This window comes from Tamandua tetradactyla, chromosome 9, assembly GCF_023851605.1.
Source record: "Tamandua tetradactyla isolate mTamTet1 chromosome 9, mTamTet1.pri, whole genome shotgun sequence".
Lineage (NCBI taxonomy): Eukaryota > Metazoa > Chordata > Mammalia > Pilosa > Myrmecophagidae > Tamandua > Tamandua tetradactyla.
In genome coordinates this window covers 8228542-8255610 of record NC_135335.1, presented here as the reverse complement: position 1 = coordinate 8255610, position 27069 = coordinate 8228542, and the positions used below count along the sequence as shown (strand labels likewise).

The 27069-nt window shown below is 37.4% G+C and overlaps 1 protein-coding gene and 2 pseudogenes across 3 annotated transcripts in view; 2 read left to right on the top strand and 1 right to left on the bottom strand.

Moving 5' to 3' along the window:
• The window catches only part of PACS1 (phosphofurin acidic cluster sorting protein 1), a 179439-nt gene that overhangs the window by 112945 nt on the left and 39425 nt on the right, over window positions 1-27069 (top strand). For 2 of the 3 annotated variants that reach the window (XM_077115650.1, XM_077115651.1), the window contains exon 2: window positions 12193-12280. In XM_077115650.1, the coding sequence (XP_076971765.1) occupies window positions 12193-12280 (88 nt within the window). Of the gene's footprint in view, window positions 1-10705; window positions 11540-12192; window positions 12281-27069 lie in introns of those variants that run through there. The other variant, XM_077115652.1, reaches the window with a different exon arrangement.
• On the top strand, window positions 12295-19694 carry LOC143646575 (peptidyl-prolyl cis-trans isomerase A pseudogene; annotated as a pseudogene).
• LOC143646304 (riboflavin kinase pseudogene) lies at window positions 25316-25824 on the bottom strand (annotated as a pseudogene).

Here is a 27069-nt window from a genome sequence, read left to right as displayed (position 1 = left end):
GGTATTCCTGTGAGGCTGACACTGAAAGGCAAACTTTGGGCATTGGTTTTTTTTTTCCCCTGATGCTTAGAGCACCTTTGATAGAGATTGCTGCCTCTCAGTGCGATTCCAGTTTGTCTGTAGACTTGTGCAGTGTTTACTGTTCTGGGCTGGAGAAAAATGGAAAATTACACCCAGAAGAAATACCCTTCCTGCAGTTTCTCAGTATTTTTGATGCCATGGGGTTCTTCAAAGGCCATGAGGTTCCCAAAGCTTCAAAAGGCTGTAGCTAAATGGGAACTCCTCAAAATCGAATACTTCAGTGCTTCAAAGGACTTTGTCAAAAAAGGTAAAAAGGCAGCCAACTCAATGGGAGAAAATATTTGGAAACCACATATCTGATAAAGATTTGATATGCAAAATATATAAAGAAATCCTGCAACTCAACTAAAAGACAAACAACCAATTTTTAAAATGGGCAAAAGATTTGAATAGACACTGTCCCAAAGAGGAAATACAAATGACTGAAAAACACATGAAAAAATGGTCAACATCACTTGTTATTAGGGAAATGCAGGTCAAAACCAGAATGAAATACCATTTCACACCTATTACAGTAGGCACTATTAAAAAAACAGAAAACTAGAAGTGTCAGAGGGAATGTGAAGAAATAGGAATAACTTATTCATTGTTGGTGGGAATGTAAAATAGTTCAGCTGCTATAGAATACAGTTTGTCAGTTCCTCAGGAAGCTAAATATAGTACTACCATATGACCCAACAATCCCGCTGGTAGGTATATACCCAAAAGAATTGAAAACAGGAACTCAAACAGATATTTGCACATCAGTGTTCATAGTTGAATGGCATTATTCACAATTGCCAAAAGATGGAACAACCCACGTGTCCATAACTGGATAAACAAAATGTGGTATATGCATACAGTGTCATATAATTCAGCACTAAGAAGGAATATAGTCCTACAGCACGCAGCAACATGAATGAACCTTGAGGACATTATGTTGACTGAAGTAAGTCAGACACAAAGGGGCAGGTATTGTATAAAAAATCTCACTGATATGAATTAATTATAATATGTAAACTCATAGACATAAAATATAGAATATAGGTTACTAGGAGATAGAATGGGGAACACTTAATATGTGCAGAATGTTTAGCTAGGCTGAACTTAAACATTTGGAAATGGATAGAGGTGACGGTAGCATGCTATTGTGAAAATAATTAACAGTACTGAATGGTGTGTGAATGTGGTGGAAAGGGGAAGTTTAGAGTCAATTATGTCACCAGAAGGAAGGTTGGAGACTAAAACATGAGACCGTATAACACAGTGAATCTTATGGTCTGTGATTAACTGTACAAATATAAAAAAGTTTCATGAACTAGAACAAATGTATGATACTATGACAAGGAGTTAATAATAGAGGGGTATATGGGAAAAAATGTACCTATTGCAAACTATGGACTGTAGTAAACAGTAATATTTTAATACTCTTTCATCATCAGTAACAAATGTTCCACACCGATGCTATGGATCAACAGTAGGGGAGGGCTAAGGGTATGAGAGGATTTGGGTTTTCTTTTTATTTCTACTTTTTTTTTTTTTTTTTGGAGTAATGAAATTGTTCTAAATTGATCATGGGGATGTATGCACAACTATGTGACGATACTGTGAGATAAACTTTGGATGGTTAGTATGGTGTGAATATATCTCAAAATTGCATTTTTTAAAAAAAACAAAGAAAAAAGATGTAGCCAGAGCAGCTGATCAGTTTGGCTACCCTCCTGTTTTCCTGCTGGCCCTAATGAGTAATCTTTCTCCCCTTACCTCCAGACTCCCCTCCCCAGTGCCAGGCCCCATGCCTGGATTTCTTACCTAATTTTTACTCAGAAAGGTACCTTTTGCAAACACTGTTCTTACCCATTCCTGCCAGTTCTGCCTCCTGTTCAGCTCTCCAGATTCCATGCTGCCTTCCCAGGCCCTGCTTCCAGTTTTTAATGCTTTAAAGTTAACTTTGGACCTATAGACCCAAGCACTCGTTTTCTGGCCTGTGAGTTGAAACAAAGCTGTGTGTCACTGCAGACAGTGTTCTTGCCTCTTGTCCCCTGCCTTTTTAGAAGCAGCTTTATGGTCCCATGCTTGATCTTTTCTCTCTTCTCTTCTCTTCTCTTTTATTTTATTTTATTGAGATATCTTCGCACACTTTACAATCCATCCAAAGTATACAACATTTGCATCTCTCCAGAAAAAAGAAATAAAAAGGAAAAAACCATATATCCCATATCCATGCCCCTTACCCCTCCCTGTCATTTACCCACAGTATTTCAATCTACCCAATTTTTTTTTACCCCTTATCCCTCTATTATTTATTTACTTATTCATTTGTCCTTATTTTTTTACTCATCTGTCCATACCCTGCATAAAAGGAGCATCAACCACAAGGTTTTCACAATCACACAGGACACAATCATATTGTAAAAACTAATCGTCTTCAAGACCCAAGGTTACTGGAATACAGTTCTACCGTTTCAGGTACCTCCCTCTAGCCACTCCAATACACCATAAACTAAAAAGGGTTATCTATATAATGTGCAAGAATAACCTCCAGGATAACCTCTCAACTCTGAAATCTCTCAGCCACTGAAACTTTATTTTATTTCATTTCTCTTTTCCAAGTTTTGGTCAAGAAGGCTTTCTCAATCCCATGATGCTGGGTCCTGGCTCATCCCTGGGAATCATCCCCTAGGAGTCATGTCCCACATGGGGGGTGGGGTGAGGAGGACAACTGAGTTCACCTGCCAGGTTGGCTTAGAGAGGCCACATATGAGCAACAAAAGAGGCTCTCCGGGGGTGACTCTTAGGCATAATTGTCAGGAGGCTTAGCCTCTTATTTGCAAAAATAAGCTTCATAGGAGCGAGCCCCAAGATTGAGGGGGCTCAGCCTATTGAAGTCTATCTGCAAGCTCAGATAGGGAAGTTGAGTATTTCCTACTTTCTCCCCAGTCCCCCAAGGTGACTTTGCAAATAGTTTTTTATTCTCTGCTCAAATTACTCTGGGATATATCAGGGCATCACACTAACCTGTACAAACCAGTAAGATCTCATGCCCTATTCAAGATTCCATGTAATTTTTATGGTGTTCAAGTAAACTGACCATACAAGTTAAATTGGATAGTGTGCTACCCAAAATATACATTTTGCACCAAATAAACGTCTTTTCCTTTGATCTAGCACAGAGGTTGAAGTTTGAAAATATAGGCCATATCATTCTTTAACACAGTACTCTGCTGCCTTAGTCCTATCCAGATCATCTTCATTCATATCTCTAGTTGAAGTCTGATCACTTTGTCAACTTTTTAACAGTTGCTGTATGGGGTAATGCTGACTTGCGTAGCTTCAGAGCTCTAACTCTGAGTCTCAGGTATCACATATACAACCAAAGTTTCAGGGAAAGGGCCAGGTTATACACAAGTAGCTCAGCATCTCAGAATGTAGAAATAACATTTATACTTCCTGAATAGATGTGACTGCTTTAAGATCTTATAATCTAGGAATCTTTACAATAGGCCCCAACCTAATAACCCACGCTCTTAACTTCAATTCACCGAGTTTATATACTGTAGTCCATATGAGTGAGGCATGATAATATTTGTCTTGTTTCTGACATTTCATTTAACATACTGTTCTCACGGTTCATTCACCTAGTTGCATGCCTCACAACTTCATTCCTTTCTGCAGCTGATCAGTAGTCCATTGTATGTATACACCACAGTTCCCCCTTCCATTCCTCAGTCATTGTACCTTAGGCCTGTATCTCACAGTTGGACTGTTGAGCAGACCTGTCTCTCCTATTAAGTAAAACTGAATAGTGGTAGTACCATTTATAAGCTATTCCAACAGAAAAAAACAAAGATTACTATTTGTATAATAGTGTTTTTATGGAGAAGAATGTACAGCTTTATGGACAAATGTACATTTTTTGTTGCCATAATAAAAATGTAGCACATGAAACACAAAAAAGACAAACACCAAAATGGCAAAAGAACTTGAATAGACATTTCTCCAAATAAGACTTACAAATGGCTGATGAGCACATGAAAAAATGCTGAACATCTTTAGTCATCAGTGAAATGCAAATCAAAACCACAATGAGAAACTACTATTTCACACCCACCACAATGGCTATTATTGATTTAAAAAAAAAAAAGCCAAAAATAAGTGTTGACAAGCAAGGATGGGGAGAAATTGGAACCTCCCCATATTGCTGGTGAGAATGTAAAATGGTACAGCTGCTGTGCAAAACAATTTGGCGGTTCCTCAAATGGTTAAATGTGGAATTATCATATGGCCCTGGAAATTGCACGCTTAGGTATATACCCAAGAGAAATGAAAGTAGGAACTCAGATACTTTTATCCCAGTGTTCATGGTAGCATTCACAATAGCCAGACAACCCAAATGCCTATCAACAGATGATTGAATAAGAAAAATATGGTACACACAATGGAACGTTAGTCATAAAAAGAAATGAAGTGCTGTTACATGCTACAACATAGATGAACCTTGTAAAGTTGTGCTAAGTCCAATTAGCCAGACACAAAAGGAAAAATATTGTATGATTCCATTTATATGAGATATCTAGATCAAGCAAATTCATAGAGACAAATTAGTTAGAGGGCACCAGGACTGGGGGAGGGAGGAATGAGGAATTAATGGATAATAGAAAAATTTTGGTAATGGGTGGTGCTGATGGTAGCACAACATTGTAAATGTAATTAATGCCACTGAATTGTACACTTGAAATTGTTTAAATGTCAATTTTTAGGTATATATATATATGTGTGTGTGTTACCTCAGTTTAAAGAAATTAACATTTGTGACTAAAGTCCCAACACCTTGGGAATCTGTTGCTGCTATATTACTTAAGAATATTTTCACCTGCATACAACTCTGCATGTAACAGAGTTTTATATAAGGTGGGAGTTTATGTCTCTCTCACATAAAATATAAAATATCCAGTGTTAAAAGGTCCAGGACTGTGCAGCTGGTGCCATTGTGTCATCTGGGATCCTGGCTCCTCATTTTCTAGTTCACATTCCTGATACACTTCATGGAGGATTATCCGGGCACTTCATTGTTCAAGTTAGCAGCTGGAACTCATCATAACTGTGGCCTTTTGTGAATGGGTTTTTTCACTTAGCTCGATATTTTCAAGGTTCATCCATGTATTATTTTTATGGGTGAATAATATTCCATTGTATGGATGCACCACAATTTGTTTATGCATTCATCTGTTTAATGGGTGTTTGTGTTGTCTCTAGTCTGGGGCTATTACAGATAAAGCTGCTGTGAACAATCATGTGTAGTTCTTTTTATGGGCATACATAATGCCTTTTTGCCTGAGTATATATGTAGGAGTTGGCTCAATCATATGGTAGGGGTGTATTTAATTTTTTAAGCAACTGCCAAACTGTTTTCCTAAGTGGCTGTGCCATTTTACATTCCCATGAGCAATAAATCAGTTTTAGTTGCTCTGCATCTTCTCCAACACTTGGTATAATCAGTCTTTTAAATATTGGACATTCAAGTAGTAGGTATATAGTGATATCTTAATAGTGGTTTTAATTGGCATTTTCCTAATGATTAATGATGTAGAGCTCTTTTTATGTGTTTATTTGCCGTTGTACACTGTCTCTGGTGAAGTCTGTTCAAAATATTTGGCCACTTTTTCACTGAGTTGCTTGTTCTCCTATTATCAAATTTTTGGAACTCTTTATACATTCTGGATGCAAATCTTTTATCCGATATGATTTGAAATATATATTCTCCCATTCTATGGCTCGTTTTTTTAATTCTTTTAACAGCATCTTTTGAAAAGTAGTTCTTTATTTTGATGACGTCCAATGTTATCAGTTTTTTTTAGGGATTATTCTTAAGTGCCATATCTAAGAGATCTTTGCCTGACCCAAGATCCCAAATATTTTCTCCTGGTGTCTTTAGAAGCTTTATAGTCTTTTAAAAATTATTTAAAGCAAATCACTGTATAAAATATGATTCATATTTCAATCTCATTATGCTACTATTAAGAATTGTTAATGAAAGTTCATCTTGAATGTTGACTTTATACAGCCAGATCAGAGTTTTTTTAAAGTACTTTGTGAAATATTCTGCAAAATGTTTCTAAAAAAAAGTTCTGTGTTTAAAAAAGCACATCTCTTTTGGAGGTTAAGTTCCACAGTCAGTATGGAAGGCAAAAATTATGAATAAACAAGTTTCCTTTGAAGATCTTTTGCTGCCCCTAAAATAATGTATATGCTTTACACTTAGTTCTGTGATCCACTTTGAATTCATTTTTTGCATATAGTGTGAGGTATGAATTTAAGTGACTAGAACAGTGCCTGACTCCTAGGCTCTCAATAAGTAACTGCTGCAGTTCAAACCAGAATGTCTGACCTTAGAGCCTTCGTTCTTATCTTTCTTTTTAAGTTGGTGTGTAGTTTACATACACTGGGATACATGGGTCTTGGCTCTCAGGCTACGAGGATGTTTGCATGTGTGCACAGCCATGTGGCTACCATGGGTATACAGTAACCTCTAAGGGATCCCTCATGGCCCTTCCCAATCACTGCCTCCACCTTCCCAAACTATATTCCTGGCTCCTATTACCATGTATTGGTCTTGCCTGTTGAACTTCATATGGATGGTATTTTAGTTGGCTAAAGCTGCCAACACACCAGAGATGGATTGGCTTTTAATAAAGGGATTTATTTAGTTACAAATGCATAATTCTTAGAGAAAAGGCAGCTGACTTTCGTCTGGCTTTCTCTGCCACATGGAAAGGCATACAGTGGACGTCTGCTGGGCTTCCCTACAGGCTGCTGGGTTCAAACGGCTTTCCCCGGAGTGATTCCTCTCTGCATCTCCAAACATCTGGGTCTGAGCTCCAAGTGTTGAGATGAAGTATGCTGAGCTGCAGAGCTCTCTTCCCACCTCTCTGTTTTAAACCTCCAGCTAATTAAATTAAACATCACTCATTGCAGAAAGTACTCCCTTGTCTGACTGCAGGTGTAATCAGCCATAGATAAATTTCATGTGCTGATGATTTAAGTCCACAGCAACAGAACTGTATCATTACCTGGCTAAGTTGACACCTGAATCTAACTATCACAGGTGAAATCATATGTTTTTAGTCTTTTGTGTTTGGCTTTTTTTTTTTTTTTTTGAAATTCATCCATGTTGCCACATGTATGAGAGGTTTGGATCTTTTATTGCTATGTAGAATTTCTATTATTTATACCACATTTTATTTCACCATTCTTCTGTTGATGGACATTTAGGTTAGTTTGGGGCTGGGTGGAGCTGCTTTGAACATTCTTGTATATGACGTGTCTTTTTATGGTCTGTGTTTTCAGTTCTCTTGGGAACTGGGCAGAAGAATAAACATTCATTTAACTTTAGTAGAAATTGCCAAACAGCTTTCTAAAATTGTTGTTGCATTTTGCACTTTCATCAGTCACACATGGGAGTTCTGGTTATTATATACCTTCATCAACTCTTGGAATTATCAATCTTTATAATTTTAATGTCGTTATCTATGCTGTAGATACTGACTAAAGCAGGTATGTTAACAGAGAAGAGTTCTTCCCTTCGGACTTTAGATGCTATATTTTTACTGCACGAGAGGTATCCAACAAGAGAAATGTAGGGTAACAAAAAACCCAGGATGGACATCTAACTCTGTGTCGTATTAGTTGAGGCACCTTCAGCCAGCACATCTTGCCAGACTCAGTCAGCCTTCACCATCCTCAGAAGTTCATTTGGGACTGTTCAAATCAATTGTGTATGAGTATGGGTTTAAGGTTACATGTATCTTATTTCCCTGGGTTTTTCCATTATATTAAGCCCATGATAGATGCTTAATGAGTGATAGATATTTTCTTATACTTTTAAAGAACCAGAGTACATTTCTTTACTTCCAAGATTCCCTTGAGTCATGCCATTAAAAACAAACAAGCAAAAAACCTTTTAAACTGATTGCAGAAGGTATTGAATCACTGTGGTATGTTTAATTTCCAAGCAAATGCTGAAAATACCCAGTCTTGCTATTGCTTTTACCTAAGGTCATAAATCATTCTTGGCTTTCTTGGTGAAGCAAGGTTCTGAGACGTACAACTTTGTTTATTTAGTCAACAAATATTTCTTGGTCTGTGTGTGTTTCTTCCTGACATAATTCCACCACGTTGTCCTACGATATTTTATGTTATGTAAGAGGAAAGATGGTCCAGGGCATTAAAGGGCAGAAAAGAGCAGAGAACAAGGAATGTAACATAAGTAATCATTTTTCTTTATAGTTTAAGCTCCGTGAGGCCAAGGGCCGCATCCTTTTACATGTCCTGTACCTCCAACAACTAATACAGTTTCTGTAATAGAGTAATGCTCACTAAATTACATGTCAAATGATTGAGAGGATGAAGGATCTCAAGCAGGGAGAAGAAACTGTGTCCCAGATTTACTCCTGTGAGATTATCATCTTGCAATTAGTTTATTCACCACGTGCATATCATACTGAAGATGGAAAGCAGTGGCTTTGGACACAAACAAAAATGTAACCCATCAGAAGCATGCATAATTAACAGCCTCAGATGAGAGAGAAAAAAATGGGCATATCCAGTCTTTTCCATTTGCTCATCCCAGTTATGTTTGGTTTTCTTTACAGCAATATGTGAAAATTAAAGTACATTAACTGCATGTAATAGTACTTACATTTCTTAATAGTCAACTGTATGATATATAATAATTCCCTTTGGTGTCAGCAGAACCAGAGTTCCTTTTTGATCAGCATGTCTGAGCTCAGAAGGGAAAGGAGAAATAAGTGGTCTGTAGGTAGTCCTTGATGGGAGAGATTTTGGAGGAGCAAGAGTGAAATCAGGTGATTGCATTTTAACAAGCTTGAGGAGAGTGTTTTAGAGGGGCGTGGGTGAGGGAGCAGAAGTCCCTGGTTGAGGAGATAGCCGTGTAATAGAAAGAACTCAGCTCTCAGAATGGGGTCTGGTATTTCCTATTGCTGGTGTAACAAATTACTGCCAATTTAGTGGCCAAAAACAACATAAATTTACTGCCTGAACAGTTTTGGAGATCAGAAGTTCGAAATGGACTTCTTGAGCTAAACTAAGGTTTTGGCAGAATTGTATTTTTTCTAGCAGCTCTAGGGGAGAATCTGTTTCCTTGGCTTTTCCAGTTTCTAGAAGACACCTGCATTCCTTGTCTTCTGTCCCCTTCCTCTGTCTTCCAAGTCAGCAGTCACTTATCTGACCTCTGCTTTTATCATCTCATCTCCTTCTCTGGTTCTGACTTCCTGTCTCCCTCGCCTAAACCCTTGTGATTACATCAAGCCCACCCAGATTTTCCAGATCAATCTCCCCATCTCTTTCTTATCTTTTAACTTAATCATAATTGTAAAGTTCTTTTTGCCACTTAAGGTTCTGCAAATTAGGACATGGACATCTTTGAGGCATGAACCATTATTCTACCACAATTATCTCTACCACAAGGAGATGGGTGCTAGAGTCCAACTTTGCATTTACTAGCTGTGTAAATTTAGGTGGGTCACTACTCTGAAATGTTTCCTCTTGTTATATGGGTGGAACAAGGACACATGCACCCCAGCACACACACATTCTTTTTTTTTTTTCCAAGTGTTTCTTTTATTTTATTTTATTTTATTTTATTTTTATTAATTAAAAAAATTAACAACATTTAGAAATCATTCCATTCTACATATGCAATCAGTAATTCTTAATATCATCACATAGATGTATGATCATTTCTTAGTACATTTGCATCGATTTAGAAAAAGAAATAGCAAGACAACAGAAAAAGAAATAAAATGATAATATAGAGAAAAAAATAAAAATAAAAAATACAAAAAATATATATAAAAACAAACAAACAAAGCTATAGCTCAGATGCAGCGTCATTCAGTGTTTTAACATAATTACATTACAATTAGGTAGTATTGTGCTGTCCATTTTTGAGTTTTTGTATCTAGTCCTGTTGCACAGTCTGTATCCCTTCAGCTCCAATTACCCATTATCTTACCCTGTTTCTAACTCCTGATGGTCTCTGTTACCAATGACATATTCCAAGTTTATTCTCTAATGTCAGTTCACACACACATTCTTGTTTTGAGATCTAGACTAAATAATATATGTGAAATAGCCTGATCACTTCATATCTGATTCAAAACTAGAATTGATCTAGATGTGTACTCCTTTTTAAAAATGGATTACATTAATTTCTTCTGCACTTATTTTTGTTCATCTTGTTTTAAATAGAGACTATTTAGGAAATTGCTAAATTTCATTTAAATATTTGCTGGGTTGAGTCCTTTGGGGGATACTCGGTAAACTGGTGGATGTGGCAAGCACAGTGCCTGCCTTTAAAGAGCTTACACTCCAGCAGGCAGTATAGGCAATTGTACTAGGCGGGAGCATCTGACACAGACCTTGGGAGGTGTCTGGAGAAGTCCTCCTGGCAAATGTGTGTAACCCAAGACCTAAAGGCTGAGGAGTTAGCTAATAGAGACAAGGGTAGAAGTAGTTGGGGATAGGAGTGTTGCAAGCAGAAGAAACAACAGCATATGAGGGCCCAGAGGTAAGAGTGTGGCACCTCCAAGTACCTTCAAGAAATTCAGCACGGCTGGAGCTCAGAATATAAGGGAAGAGTATGGAGAGATAAAACACAAGAGGTGAGCAGAGGCTAGAGAGTTACTGCATTAAGGAGAAAATAAGTATAAAATAATTTGGTTCTGATTCTCAGGAGTTGTTATGACCCTGGTCAGCATATGGAGCCCTCATACGTCTCTCCATTTTCCAGACCCTCTCCAGGAGAAAAATGTTTTAAAGACTTGAACCACTCAGACCAGAAACAGAAAGACTGCACCCACCATTTCTCTATCAACCACTACTGAAACTCCAGGGTGTCCCTGTCTTGCTAAATCCAAGATTAAGACAAATTAGAGCTGCTGGAACTCCAGAGTTAGGGACAATCCTGTCACTTTTATTTGAGAGGAATTTCCTGATTGTGGCACTAAAGATGTTAGTACACACTAGGAGCAAAACTCAGCTGAAATCGAATTTGTGTCCATTTAAATAATTTCCTACCAAATGAATCTATTTTTGTCTGTGTGGATTATCTCTGTGCCGCTACAGATTTACATCTGATAATGTTTCAAATGTGAAACATTTCAGGAACTGTCTGAGCAAAATAAACATCTTTGCCCTTCCCCTGTTGGTTTTGGTTTGAGATAAATGGACACACACAGAAGTTCATGAAACAATGAACCTTTTTATACTTATCAAGTCCAAAAGTTAATAAGAAGGATACTTCTATTGAGAAAAACCCTAGAATGAGCTGAGACCCAGCATCAAGGGATTGAGAAAACCTTCTCTACCAAAAGGGGGAAGAGTGAAATGAGACAAAGTGTCAGTGGCTGAGAGATTCCAGACCGGAGAGGTTATCCTGGAGGTTACTCTTACGCATTAAGTAGGTATCACCTTGTTATTCAAGATGTAATGGAGAGGCTGGAGGGAACTGCCTGAAAATGTAGAGCTGTGTTCCAGTAGCCATGTTTCTTGATGATGAGTGAATAATGATATAGTTTTCACAATGTGACTGTGTGACTGTGAAAACCTTGTGTCTGATGCTCCTTTTATCTACCATGTCAACAGACGAGTAGAACATATGGAATAAAAATAAGGAATAGGGGGAACAAATGTTAAAATAAATTTAGTTTGAAATGCTAGTGATCAATGAAAGCGAGGGGTAAGGGGTATGGTATTACAATCTTTTTTTTTTCTGTTATCGTTTTATTTCTTTTTCGGTTGTCTTTTTATTTCTTTTTCTGAATTGATGCAAATGTTCAAAGAAATGATGAATATGCAACTATGTGATGATATTGAGAATTACTGATTATGGATATAGGACGGAATGATATGTTAATGTTTTTGTTTGTTCTTATTTTTTTAATAAATAATTTTTTTAAAAAAGGATACTTCTGTACTGAAGGAGGGGACACAGTTTGGGTTGAGCATGGCAATCTAACTTATTTTAGGTAAAGTAGGGGTTCTCCAACAGATTGTCTATCACTTTTAGGTTCCTTATGTTTGACAGGATATTCTTTCTCTAAACTTTTCTAGACTGTTCAGCTTGACCTTGAAGAAGCTTGTCATGCTAAAAGAAATGGACAAAGATCTTAACTCAGTGGTCATTGCTGTGAAGCTGCAGGTGAGTCGAGCAGGGTTACCTTTTCTGAGCCAAGGAGGCTGGATATCTCATTTGCCTAATTGTTAGTTTGCCTGGGCTGCTGTGACAAATACCACACAACGGGTTGCCTTAAATTTGTCTCAAGGTTTTAGAGGCTACAAGTCTGACATTGAGGTATTGGCGAGGCTTGCCTTCTGCCAAAGTCTGTAGCATTCTGGCGGTCCTCTACCACAAAGTCTGTAGTTCTGGCGATCTCTCTCATCTGATTTGCAATGACTTGACTTCCACTTCTGCATCCAATTTCCTTTGCTTATAAGGACTTTAGTTATATGTGTTAAGGCCCATCCTGATTCAGGTTGTTCTCATCGGAATAACATCTATTCACAAATGAGTCCCCACCTTAATTAACATCTTCAAAGGCCGTATTTACAACTGGGCAATTACCCACAGGACCAGGGGTTAGGACTCACATGTCTGCAGGGAACAGGATTTAATCCCCAATGCCTGCTCTCAGGGCCTCAGAATACTGGTGGGGGACCACCTCGCTCTTACTTCACTAGTGGGAAGATGACCGTGGTCTTGAGACCTGCTGAGTCCATTAAGTCCCTCACTCTCCTTAAACCTTAGTTTCTTTGTATGAAGAACAGAAATTGTTCTTCCTGCTCTGTCTAACAGGATTAGTATGAAGATCAAATGATATAGATGTTAAAGTGCTTTGTAAACTATACAGAGGTTACTAGGGGAACCAGTGTTGGTTTCAGCCTTATTCTCAGGATTCATGGGTCAGGGGTGCACTTTGTAGGTATATTCTATATAGGGTGCAAGAAATTTACAGATTATTACTTCAGACTTGGCAATTTAAAATTTCCAAGATATTTGATCTTCTGTGTAATCACCATACTTAACTCCTTAAAATTAACTTAGTGTCTTGGAGGGACCCAAAATATTGCAAAAACATTTAAGAATTCCTGAATTTCAGCAAAGAAGAAAGTCACTAAACTCCAGAAAGGTTGAGGAGATTTACCTGTTGTCAGATAATTACCAAGTGTCAGAACTGGGATGAAAAATTTAAGAATGGGTAATTGATATATCCATTAAGCTCTATTATTAGACCATTTTTAACTGATAAATCCTTTCTTGAGCTTAGTGAGGTTCTGAAGTGCCTCTGGAGTCATAAATCATGATTGAATTCTTCAGCTTAACGATCGTGAATTCTTGCGGACCATGATGGCTCAGCAAGTAGCGTTCTCGCCTACCATGCTGGAGACTCGGGTTCAATTCCCGATGCCTGTCCATACAAAAAAAAAAAAAAGAATGGTGAATTCTTAACTCATTGAAAAATAGTGAACCATATGGTAACTCCCTGTAACCAAAATAATTTATTAGCTAGATCACCCATTGTGAAACAGTTTATTAAAACCCACAGCTATATCACTTACAGTATGGAAATCATATATTGCAGTCTTGGAGTATCTTTCTGGGATAAACACATTGTCTTCTTAATTTAATTCTCACATGTAAAGCATTTTAATAACTTCATATGAATCCCTTTGTGCCCCACCTTTTATTCTAATTCCCTGTTCATCTTTGTGCATAATTCCTCCCAAATCTCTGAAACATCCTCAGAGACTATAAATTGAAAAAACAAGTGTGGGACAATGATGTGATGGTGGAAACTTTCAGTATCTTTTCCTTTTTCCTGACCTTGTATCCCATCTAGGTTATAGGCAGTATTCCATTTTTCAAGAATTGTTTACTTTGCTAAAAGCTGTTACTTTCCAATGTAAAAACACTATTAATGTGGTTTGGAAAGTTCCCTGCTGCTTTCACCATCCCCACACTTAAATACTTATGCCAAAGGAAATCATTTCATTTATTTCCTAATTAAATATTTAGCATTCTATAAATTTAAAAATTATATCCCAAACTACAGGTAATCTGAAATTTTGTATTGCTTTATTTCTAAGCAGCTGAAAATAATTATGGATTTTGTCACGTCATTTATTCATTTAATTATTCATTCATTCAGTAAATATTTATTGGGCACCTCTTATGTGCCAAGTATTGTTCTAGATACAAGGGATACAGCAATGAGCAAAACAGACAAAACTCTCAAGCAATTCTCAAAATCAGGTCCATGGACCGTGGAGTCCCTAAGATCCTTTTTGGGAAGTCAAAACTACTTTCATAATAATACTGTGTGGTATTATTTGTCTTCTCCATCATGTGTTGACCCTTGCACCAAAGGTACAAGAGTAATAGTAGGTAAAACTGTGGGTGCCTTAGTGCACATACAGGCAGTGGCACCAGAACGTACCTGTGGTCATAGTATTATTTACCACCCCACATTCGAAGTAAGGGGAGAAAGAGTCAGTTTCACTTAAGAATATTCTAGAGAAAGCAGTAAAAATTTCATTTTGTTATACCTCAACTCTTGAGCACTTGTCTTTTTAATATTCTATGTGATGAAATGAGAAATATGCTTAATAGGGACCTATGAAGGGCTGCATCTTTGGGAAGAGGGTGGGAAAGAAGAGAACGATAGTGCGCTGTGCTTCAAAAGTGTCAGAACTGGATGTGATCCTGTGACTGCACTATCCTCTAGGGAGCATCTAGCAGTACAAGAGGAAATTCCTGAGAGTGTGGTGTTCTTGAAGCCAAGTAAAAGAAATACTGCCAGGAGCAGAGCATGATCATCCCTTTCAAAAGCTGCAGAGAGATCAGGAAGATGAGAACTGATGATCAGAATTACTAAAGTAGAGGTTATTTGAGACCTTGTCCATACCCGTGTGGGTAGAATGGTGGAGGTAGGAAGGCCAGTTGGAATGCATTTAAGAGAAAATGAGAGGAAAAGATTTCAACACATCAGGAATAGACAATTCTTTTGAGGAGTTTGCTGCAGAGGAAAGGTACAAAATGGGGTGTGAGCCAGAAGGGCATGTGGGAATAAGAGGAGATGATGTTTCTAAGATGAGAAAAATAACAGTATTTTTGCTGATGGGAATGATCAATAGAGAGAGGAAGGTTAATTATGTAGGAGAGGAAAATGGTTAGCATGATGTCCCTGAGTAGGTGAGAAGGGATAAGATCCAGTATCCAAGTATAACAGCTTGCTTCAGATAGGAACAGGAGAGCTCATCTCTCTAACAGAAGAGAAGAGGGAAATATGAGTACAGAATGCAGTGGAAGTTGTGGGAACTCTTTTCCTGTTGCTTCAGTTTACTCAGTGAAGTAGGAATCAAGGTTATCAGTTTAGAGTGAGGGGAGGGGTAAAGAGGTATTGGCGCTTGAGGAAAAATGAGAAGATATGTAAGGGAGTGTGTGCAAAGGCATATTTATATGTATTTATAATATTTAATGTTTATAATATATAATATTTATAATGATTGACTTTGGCATTTAAGCTGGGAAAGGAGGAAAGAGAGTTCAGTAAGGTCAGTAGGAGTAGTGGAAAGGTGGGAGGATCATGTTCAAGTAGGCTTGATCCCAGGTGTGCAAGGGTGGTTCATCATAAGCAAATCATTTAATGTAATACACCACATTAACAAAACAAAGGGAAAAAAACATGATCATCTCAGTTGTCACAGAAAAAAGGCATTTGACAAAATCCAGCACCCCTTGTTGGAAACTAGGGAAACCCACTTAGGAAACTAGGGATAAAAGGAAAACTTCCTCAACGTGATAAAAAGCATATATGAAAACCCCACAGCTAGCGTCATACTCAGTGGTGAGAAACTGAAATTTTCCATCTCTTAAGAGCAGGAACAAGACAGTGATGCCCAGTTGTCACCACTGTGACACTTTTATTGTAATGGAAGTTCCAGCCAGAGTAATTGAGCAAGAAAAAAGAAATAAAAGGCATTCCAATTGGAAAGAAAGCATTTGTAGATATCATGATACTATAGACAGAAAATCCTGAAAAATCTATAACAAAGCTACTAGAGCAAATAAATTCAGCAAAGTAAAGGGGTACAGAATCAACAAACCAAAAATCAGTGCTGTTTCTGTAAATTATTGAACAATCTGATGGGGAAATCAAGAAAAAAAAATTCTACTTACAATAACTAATGGAATCAAATTTCTAGGAATAAATCTAACCAAGAATATAAAGGAATTGTACACAGAAAACTACAAAACATTGCTAAAAGAAATCAAAGAACACCTAAATAAATGGAAGGGCATTCCATGTTCATGAATTGGAAGTCTAAATCTTACCCAGAGCTATTTATAGATTGAAACAATCCCAATCAAAATTCTAACAACCTTCTTTGTTATAATGGAAAACCCAACCATCAAATGTACATGGGAGGGTAAGAGGCCCCAAATAGCCAAAGCCATCTTGAAAAAGAACAAAGTTGGAAGACTCACACTTCCTGATTTTAAAACTTACCACAAAACCACAGAAATCAAAACAGCATGGTACTGGCACAAGGACAGACATATCGACCAATGGAATCAAGCTGAGAGTTGAGAAATAAAACCTCACATCTATCGCCAACTGATATTTGAAAAGGGTGCCAAGTCCACTCAATTGGGAAAGAATAGTCTCTTCAGTAAATAGTGCTGGGAAAACTGGATTTCCATATGCGAAAAAATGTAGGTATACCCCTATCTCACAGCATGTACAGAAATCAACTCCAAATGGATCAAAGACCTAAATATAAGAGCCAAAACTATAAAACTCCTAGAAGAAAACATAGGAAAGCATCTTAGGACCTCACTTTAGGCATTGGTTTCTTAGATTTATACCCAAAGCACAAGCAACAAAAGTAAAAAATAAATAAGTGGAACCTCATCAAAATTTGAAACCTTTATGAAATTAAAAACTTTTGTGCATCAGTGACTTTATTAATAAAAGCAAAAAGACAGTGTACAGAATGGGAGAAAATGTTTGGAAACCACATATCCAATAAAGATTTAATATACAGAATATATAAAGAATTTCTGTAACTCAACAACAAAAAGACAGCATGTTAGTTTTGCTAAAGCTGCCAGAATGCAACACACCAGAGATGGATCAGCTTTTAATAAGGGGATTTATGTAGTTAGAAATTTATGGTTCTTTAGAGGAAAGGCAGCTAGCTTTTACTGAGGTTCTCTGTTAAATGGAAATGCACATGGCGACATCTGCTGGCCTTCTCTCCTAGTTTCTGGGTTCCAACAGCTTTCCCCAGGGCAATTCCTTTCTACATCTCCAAACTTCTGGGCTGAGCTGCTTGGGCTGTGCTGTGTTGCGCTCCCTTCTGACCTCTTTCTTTTAAGCCTCCAGCTGATTAAATTAAATGTCACTCATTGCGAAGGCACTCTCCTCAGCCGACTGCAGATGTGATCAGCCATAGATGAATTTCACGTGCTGATGATGTAAGTCCACAGCATTAGAACAACAGGGCATCATAACCTGGCCAAATTGCACCTGAACCTAACTACCACACAACCCAATTTAAAAATGGGCAAAATAGACAGATGCTGCCACCCATCGCCAAAGTTCCCTGCTCAAGCCATGATCAACCCCCACTGTGCTCTTCAACATTGCTGTCGACAGTGAGCCCTTGGGCCGTGTCTCCTTTGAGCTGTTTGCAGACAGAGTTCCAAAGACAGCAAAAAATTTTCATGCTCTGAGCATTGGGGACAAAGGATTTGGTTATAAGGGTTCCTGCTTTCATAGAATTATTCCTGGGTTTATGTGCCAGGGTGGTAACTTCACATACCATAATGGCACTGGTGGCAAGTCCATCTAGGGGGAGAGGTTTGATGATGAAAACATCATCCTGAAGCATACAGGTCCTGGCATCTTGTCCATGGCCGATGCCAGACCCAACACAAATGGTTCCCAGTTTTTCATCTGCACTGCTAAGACTGAGTGGTTGGATGGCAGGCATGTGGTCTTCGTCAAGGTGAAAGAGGGAATGAAAATTGTGGAAGCCATGGAGCACTTTGGGTCCAGGAATGGCAAGACCAGCAAGAAGATCACCACTGCTGACTGTGGACTGATCTAATAAATTTGATTTGTGTTTTGTCTTCACCACCAGACCGTACCTTTTGTAGCTCAGGAAAGCATCCTACTTTCCCTGGTCTGCTTCAGTATCTTATCATTGTGCTCTCACTGGAGTTCATTGAATTCTACATTATCCTCCCCTTCTAAGTCTAGTTGGATTGGAGAGTTAAGTTTATGATTATGAAGTAAAAATTTAGACAAAAACTTTTTTAAATAGTTGAATAAGTATTTCTCTAAAGATATATAGATGGCTATAAAAGCACATGAAAAGATGCTCAACATCAGTTAGCCATTAGGCAGATACAAATCAAAACCACAATGGGATACTAATTCACACCCATTAGAATGGCCACTATAAAAAAAATGAAAATAGGGTGGTGTGATGATGGTTCAGTGATAGAATTCTCACCTGCCATGCCAGAAACCCGGGTTCAATTCCCAGTGCCTGCCCATGTGGTGGGGGTGGGGGTGGAAGTGACAAGTGTTGGAGAGATAGGAACACTCATTCATTGCTGGTAGGAATGTAAAAGGTATAGCCACTATGGAGGATAGTTTTGGTGGTTCCTCAGAAAGTTAAGTATAGAAATACTGGGTATATACTCCAAAGAATTGAAAGCAGAGCGCTGAACAGATATTCACACACTGGTGTTCATAGTGGCATTATTCACAATTGCCAAAAGATGGAGCAACCCAAGTGTCCACCAAGCAATGAATGGATAAACAAAATACTGTATACGTAAAACAGAATATTATTCAGCCATAAATTAATTTTAAAAACATATTGAATGAAATAAGCAGACACCAAAGGACCAATATTGTTTGATCTCACTGCTCTGAAATACTTAGAAGAGGCAAATTCATAGAGTCATAAACTAAAATACAGGTTACCGAGGGTAGGGAATGAGAAGTTAATGTTTAAATGATAGAGAATTTCAGTTTGGGATGATGGAGAAGTTTTGGTAGTGGGTGGTGGTGGTATGAACAATATGATATTATGAATGTAATTAACAGCACTAAATTATATATTTGGACATGGTTAAAGGGGAAAATTTTAGGTTGTATATATATTACTACAATAAAAAATTTTAAATAAACCATAGGACTGTACAACACAGTAAATCCTAATGTAAGCTACAGACTTTAGTTAATAGTACAATTATTCCATTATTAAAACTTTTCCATCTTCTCAAACAGAAACCCTATGCCTATTATGCATTAACTCCCCATTTCCCCCTGCCCCTGGCAACCTGTTCTCTAATTTCTGTCTGTCTGAGCTTCACATATTCACTGAAGTTTTCTTTGTAATTAAATTAAGCCATGGGGCTTAAATTAAGCTTGTAGTTAAATTAAACCCTTGTTATTGCTAAATCAATAGCAGTCTCATTTGCTTTGATACCAAATTAACAGTATTGCAAAACTACTACATTCCTGTACTACTCTGTCCCCCTATCTTTAGGTAATTCTTAAAGATAAATTTGAAATTCTTTCACATTTATGAGTCCAGCACCACTGATTTATCATTACATTTTATGAATTTTTCTTTTAGATCCTTTAGGAAGTGAAGAATGGAGTTACAAATAAAAAATATGACACTTGGGCAGGCCACGGTGGCTCAGCAGGTAAGAGTGCTTGCCTGCCATGCCCAAGGACCTGGGTTCGATTCCCGGTGCCTGCCCATGTTAAAAAAAAAAAAAATGACACTAGCAGCACTTATTTTATCCATGTTATTACCCTCACTGAGGATTTTTATTTCTTCATGTGGCTTCGATCTATTGTCTATTATCTTTTCCTTTCAATCTGCAGAACTCTTTTTAGCCCCTCTTGAAGGGTGGGTCTAGTGTGACAAACTCCCTCAGCTTTATATATCTGCGAATATCATAATCTTAACTATAGTAAATTAGGAAAACGACAGATGAATGCAAAGATATATCAGTAGAGAGATGGAAATTATGAAAAGAAGCCAAACAGAGCTGAAGACCACAGTAATAGAAATCGTATATTACCTAGAAGGGTTCAACAACAGATTGGAGGTGGCCAGAGAAAGAATCAGTGAACTTAAAGATAAAAAAAATTTTAAATTGTTCAGTCTGAGTTGCAGAAAGAAGAAGAAATGAAGAAAAGTAAACAGAGCCTGAGAGACCTGTAGGGCACCATCTAGCATATCAGTAAATGCATTGTAGGATTCCCAGAAGGATAAGAAAAAAAGAAAGAGAGAAAATGGTCAAAGATATAATAAAATAGCTGAAAATGTCCCAAATTTAATGAAAGACATGAAAATACATATCCAAGATCCAATATACATATCCAAAGTCCAAACAGGATCAACCCAAATATACACACACCATGGCATAATAGAATGAAATAGACAAATGCCACAAATAAAGAGAGGATTCTGAAAGCCACAAGACTGAAGCAACATGTCACGTACAAGAGAACCTTAATAAGTTTAAATGCTGATTTCTCATTGGAAACCATGGAAACAAGAAGGCAGTGGGGTGACATATTTAAAGTGCTGAAAACAAAAATTTTCCAACCAAGAATTCTATAACTGCAAAACTGTCTTTCAAAAGTGAGAGATTGTGTGAACCTTGGAAAAATCTCAGAGCCAGCACAGACAGAGATGTTTGGAGATGCAGAAAGAAAATACCCCTGGGGAAGCTGTTTGAAACCAGAAGCTAAAAGACCAGCAGACGTCAGTCACATGACTTCCCAACTGACAGAGAAGATGCAGATGCCTCTGGCCTTTCTTGAGTCAAAGTATCTTTCTCTGAATGCCTTTGTTTGGACATTTTTATAAACTTAGAACTATAAATTTGTAACTTAGTAAATCTCCTTTATAAAAAGTCAAAAAAAAGAGAGAGAGACATTTATTCACACAGCATATTAAAAATATGTCGGCTCACCTTAATCTTGGGGTTTGTTCATATGAAACATCCCCACAAAGGATAGGCTAAGCCTACTTAAAATTAGGCCTAAGAGTCCCCCAGAGAACCTCTTTTGTTGCTCAGATGTGGCCTATCTCTCTCTCTCAACCTACACAGCAAGCAAACACATTGCCTTCCCCCTCTCTATGTGGGACATGACTCCGAAGGGTGTAACCTCCCTGGCAACGTGAGACAGAAATTCTAGAATGAGCTGGGATTCAGCATCAAGGTATTGAGAAAACCTTCTTGATCGAAAGGGGGAAGAGAGAAATGAGACAAAATAAAGTGTCAGTGGCTAAGAGATTTCAAACAGAATCAAGAGGTTATCCTGGAGGTTATTTTTCACATTATATAGATATTCTCTTTTTAGTTTAAGGTGTATTAGAGAGGCTAGAGGGAAGTACCTAAAATTGTAGAGCTGTGTTCCAGTAGCCATGTTTCTTGAAGACAAATGTATAATGATACAGGTTTTGCAATATGACTGTGATTGTGAAAACCTTGTGTCTGATGCTCCTGTTATCTATGGTATGGACAGATGAGTAAAAAATATGGATTAAAAATAAATAAATAATAGAGGGAACAAGTGTTAAAAGTAATAATAATAATTAAAAAATAAAATTCATGTTTGTATGTTGTTTTGGTTTGTCAATTAAAAAATTAAAATTAAAAAAAAATACAGTGGCTCAGAAAAAAGAAAGAAGCCATACACAAAGTAAAAAGAAAAAGAGAGAGAGCGAGAGATGAGGACATTCCTAGATAAACAATAGCTGAGGGAGTTTTGTCAGCACTAGACCCACCTACTAGAGATGCTAAAGAGAGCTCTACAGGTTGAAAGGAAAGGGCAGTAGACAATAGCTCAAATAAAGATCTCTGCTGAGCATAATGACACTGGTAAAATAAATGCTGGTACTATTGTATTTTTGGTTTGTAACTACATTCTTCCTAAAGGATCTAAAAGGGAAATTCACAAAATGTAATGATAAATCAGTGGTATTGTACTCATGAGTTATAAATAAGTAATTTGTGATAAGAACTACTTAAAGGTAGGGGGATAGAGGAGTACAGGAGCATAGTTTGGTATGCTATTGAGGTTAATCTGGTATCAAAATAAATGAGATTGTTATCGGTTTGGCATGTTAAATTAAGTGCCACCGTAACTACAAAGAAAATATTGGAGAATATGTGAAGCTCATAGAGACAGAAATTAGGAGACAGGCTACCAGGAGTGGGGGTCAGGGCAAGGGGAAATGGGGAATTAATGCATAATGGGTGTAGAGTTTCTGTTTGGGGAAATGGGAAAGTTTTAGTAATGGAAAGTGTGAGGATACTGCAGTATTGTGAATGTGTCAAATCCCATTGTATGGTATGCTTGGGAGTGGTTGAGATGGGCAAATTTATGTTATATAGATAATCTGTATGTGCGTGTCTGTGTGTGTGCACACAATTACTACAGCTTTTTTTTTTAAGCAACTAAAGATAATAATGACAATAAAATGCAATACATGATCCTGGATGGGATCTAACAAGGGAGGAGAAAAAGCTCAAAGGAACATTATTGGGACATATGAAAAAATTGGAATATAGACAGTAAGCTTTATATAGTGTTAAATTTCTTGAACTTGATAACTGCACGTCAGGTGGTTGTGTAAGTGAATGTCCTTGTTCTCAGGTAATGTGCCTGGCAGTATTAAGTGTTCAAGAAGCATAATTTATACAACCTACAATCAAGGGTCCAGAAAATGGATTGATAAATAGATACATAGATAGATAGAATGATAAGGCACATGTGACAAAATTTTTAAAATTAGTGGATCTCAGTATTGAAAGGGGTATGTTGGAGTTCTCTGTATGGAGTTTGTATCATTTTTATATCTGATAAATTTGAAAAAGTTAGGGAAAAAAAGATACGATTAAGAAAAAGAATAGGCAAGAAATTATCCACCATACATGTATCTGGCAAATAACTTATATAAAACTATTATAACTCATTAATAAGACAAAAAAATGTAATTTTTTTAAATGGGCATAGAGGCTAACTAGGCACTTCACAAATGGAGATCTACAAATGACCAATAAACTGATGAAAATGCGCTCAACGTTATTAGTCATTAAGGAAATGCAAATTGCAACCACAGTAATATTCTACTACATGTCCATGAATCAAGAACTGCCCACCAAATGTGGGTGAAGATGTGGAGCCACTGGAGCTCTCAAACACTGCTGGTTGGGGTGTAAAATGGTACCCCCACTTTGGAAATTGGTCTAGCAGTCTCTCACAAAATAAAACACGTACCCACCCCACGATCCAGAGATTCCACTCCAAGGTCTTTACCCAAGAAAAATTAAGACATGTGTCCACACAAAGGTTTGTACGAGCGTGTTCAGAGCAGCTTTAGTCTTAGTAACCAAAAACTGGAAACAACTCAGTCATAGATATCTAGCGACGGGAGAACGGATAAACAAAATGCACTGTATTTATAGAATAAATTATTTTTTGTTGTTCGAGTATTTTGTTTCTAACATTAAATTACATTTTCTAAATTTTTTGATAGATAAATGAAAAATGCCACATACTGCTGTTTGCCACAGTCATACACCATATTGTAAAATATAACCAACTGAATTTATCCGTATTTCCCAATAATCCAATGTGACTTTAGATGTTTTTCTATATACTTTATTCTAATTCACTTATGCAGATTAGGGAAACTGATTTATAATGAGTTGTTTTCATCTTTAAATTTACCTTCTATATACTGTTCCTCCTTTCCAGCAAATCCAGTGCTAAAGTGAAAAATGATACAATGTAGTATTTCAGAGACCCAAAGCAATCTGTAAACTTAATTTCCCAAATATCAATTTCAAATTTCTCCCTTTATAAACAAAGATTCAAACAGTCAAAAATCACATAGGTAGCAGGAAGGAAAATGTATGCGATAAAGACTTAACTAGAATTTTTTTATGCTTTTCTCTCAAGCTACAGACACTCTTCAGTCTGGCATTGAACATATACAACTACAAAGTTTAGATTTTTTCAGGCACGTGATTACATGAAAAATAAATGAACTTTCAAGCTCTTCCATAGTTGAACTGGCTCTTAAATACTTTCAGGGGAGAGGAGTCCCAAGAATTTTGTGTTCTTTAAGACACTGGTATATATAAATGAACTGCTATATGTTCAGCTAAATCTTAAACCTACAGAAGTTTTTTTTTCTTCTAAAAGTACAATGCAGATATGCATGGCCATCACTGTTCATATCGTGAAAGGATGTAATGGTAAAGGTAGATTCAGTCTCCCGAGTGTGCAGTTGTCAGCTAACCTAAATGGAAAAGTTGACACTGACAACTGTTTAAAGAAAAAAAACCCATCAAAAACAAAGCTGAAGAACAAGAGTATCTCCTCTTAAGGAGAAAAATGTTGTCCAACACAAAAACAAGAACTACAGATTTGGAAACTACAGATTTTTCTTTGACTTAAAATATATTACAAAACAAAAAAAAGTGGAAGAAAGTCAAGACCATTTAGACTTGAGGCAGGTTTATGTAAAAATGGAGCAGAGTACAATGACTTCATCTCATGAAGGAAATGACTGAAATGAAATTTCACAAGTCTTCATCTCTATAATAAACTATATTAACGTAAAAAAATCAATGCACAATTATGAAAAATACAATGTCTGGATTTTTTCCTCTTAGGCTTATAATAGACTACCAAACCTTTGTTTAATGCATTTACTTCTACAAGCCTCTCTGCTTAGCAGCACATGCTATACAGGTACCTACGTACATACTGGTATTTTAAGAATCATGCTTCATCTCAAACTTTTTACCCATTATATATATGTTTTATTTCCATCATAGGAAACTTAAGACCTTTCTAAGTCATACATTTTAGAATGCTTTGAGTTTTTAATTACCATATTACATAAAAACACTTTTGATTTTTAAATGAAATCTTTTTATTACTTGGGCATGATGGGTTTAATTTAACAGCTGAAGCACAAATATAGTAATTACATTGTACTGTTTAATTCACAGCTATAGGAAAATGATTTTGAAAATATCACCAACATGAGACTGGGTAGTTATGAGCAGTGAAATACAAGAAAGCAGTGAATGAATAAATAAGAGATTTTCTCAGCTGTGGCCACTCATTAATTTGCTATTAAGAACCTGGAAGAAATTGTCTTCTTTTACTTTCAAGTGTTCTGGTAATTCTAGTCGTTTCTTAGCTTCTTCAATATCACCTTGAATTGTTGAAATAAATGATTCTAAAGAATCAAAGTGTTTTTCTGGTCTGAGGTAGCCAACGATGGCTTCACTGAGCATTTCCCCATAGAATTCTCTTTGAAGGTATGTATGATGTGAGTTTCCGTGGACTTTTTCGTATTCTTGCGGTATGACTTCCATCCTATGCTCACCACCATCTTATGGACATTTCCACTTCCAACCCTGGCCCAACTATAATAAATGCCAGTGGATAGATCAGTTGGAAGACTATCAATTACTTGTTCAGGAAAGTTAGCAGTAGGGATGCCCAGCTGCTTGGATCCATGACCGCAGCCCTGCACCACCTGGCCACAGGAGAAGTAGGGTAGGTGTCTCAAGAGGCCACCTGCGGCACAGGTGCGGCCTAGTCTGCGCATATGGCGGCGGCGCGGTCTAGGAAGGGAGTTAGGCCACTCGGGCGCACAACTGACCGCGTGGCTACGACGCAGGAGCCGGACCCTCACGGCGCTGACCCAGCGGAAGCTACCGGGCGCTTTAAAGGTTGCATCTCTGTAGATTGCATCTACTCAGCAATAAAAAGGAATAAAAAGAGATGAACTACCGATGCACAAAACAACCTGCATGAACCTCACAGTCATTACATTGGGCAAAAGAAACCAGCCTAGAATGGTACATACTGTATGATTCTATTTTTGTGGAATTTTAGAATAAGCAACACTAATCTATAGTGAAAGAAACCAGGACAGGGCTTGCCTTGCGTTAGTGTTGAGGATTGACTGGGAAGCATCACGAGGGATCTTTCTGGAGTGATAGAAATGTTCTTTATTTTGATGTGGGGTGGATTCCATGTATGTAATCATTTATCAGCTCATCAGTCTGTGTTCTTAAGACCTGAGCACTTCTCTATATTTAAAATTTTTTTAAGTAAATTTTATGTCTCTGAGTACAGCTGCCAGCTCAGCATGCATTCCCTGTTCCTTCCATTCCAAGTCTAAAGTGGCAACTCCCAAGGATCAGCTGATTCAGAATCTTCTTAAGGAAGAACAGACCCTTCAGAAAGAGATAACAGTTGTTGGGGTCCGTGCTGTTGGTATGGCCTGTGCTGTCAGTATCTTTTTTTTCCTTTCCAAATGTATGGTGTTTACTTTAAAGTAATTAATGTATAGTTTTAAAAAGCAAAAAATAAATAGAAACTTGGGAAAATGAAAAGGAAATGCATCTCCTGCTTATTCACAGATGCATCCACTAAAGGCAAGAAATAGGATGATATGTGTATTATATCTTGGAGAAAGAGAATCAAAACTTCTAAAGCCCTAGGGTCTGTCACTTACTGTAAATGGGTAAAGTGGACAATTACAAGAAAATTGCAAGTCCTTAGGGAAGGTAGAGAACTAGACAATACATGCCCAGCTTATGGAAATAATATTACAGACAGGCAGCATGGCTCAGTTGGCTCATAAGGACTTCCTTCTGGTTCTGGAGCTTTCTAATCCTGCTTCACGATATGTAACCTAGTTTTCCTTTGGAAGAGTTCAGTGTATTTTTGTTGACTATCCATCTCTTTGCCAGCATTATTTTGGGAGCTAGGGGTACAGCAGTAGAAAAAAAAGGATATAAGTTTCTTGTCTGAGTTTCTCTTCCCACATTTGAGCATCCTTTCT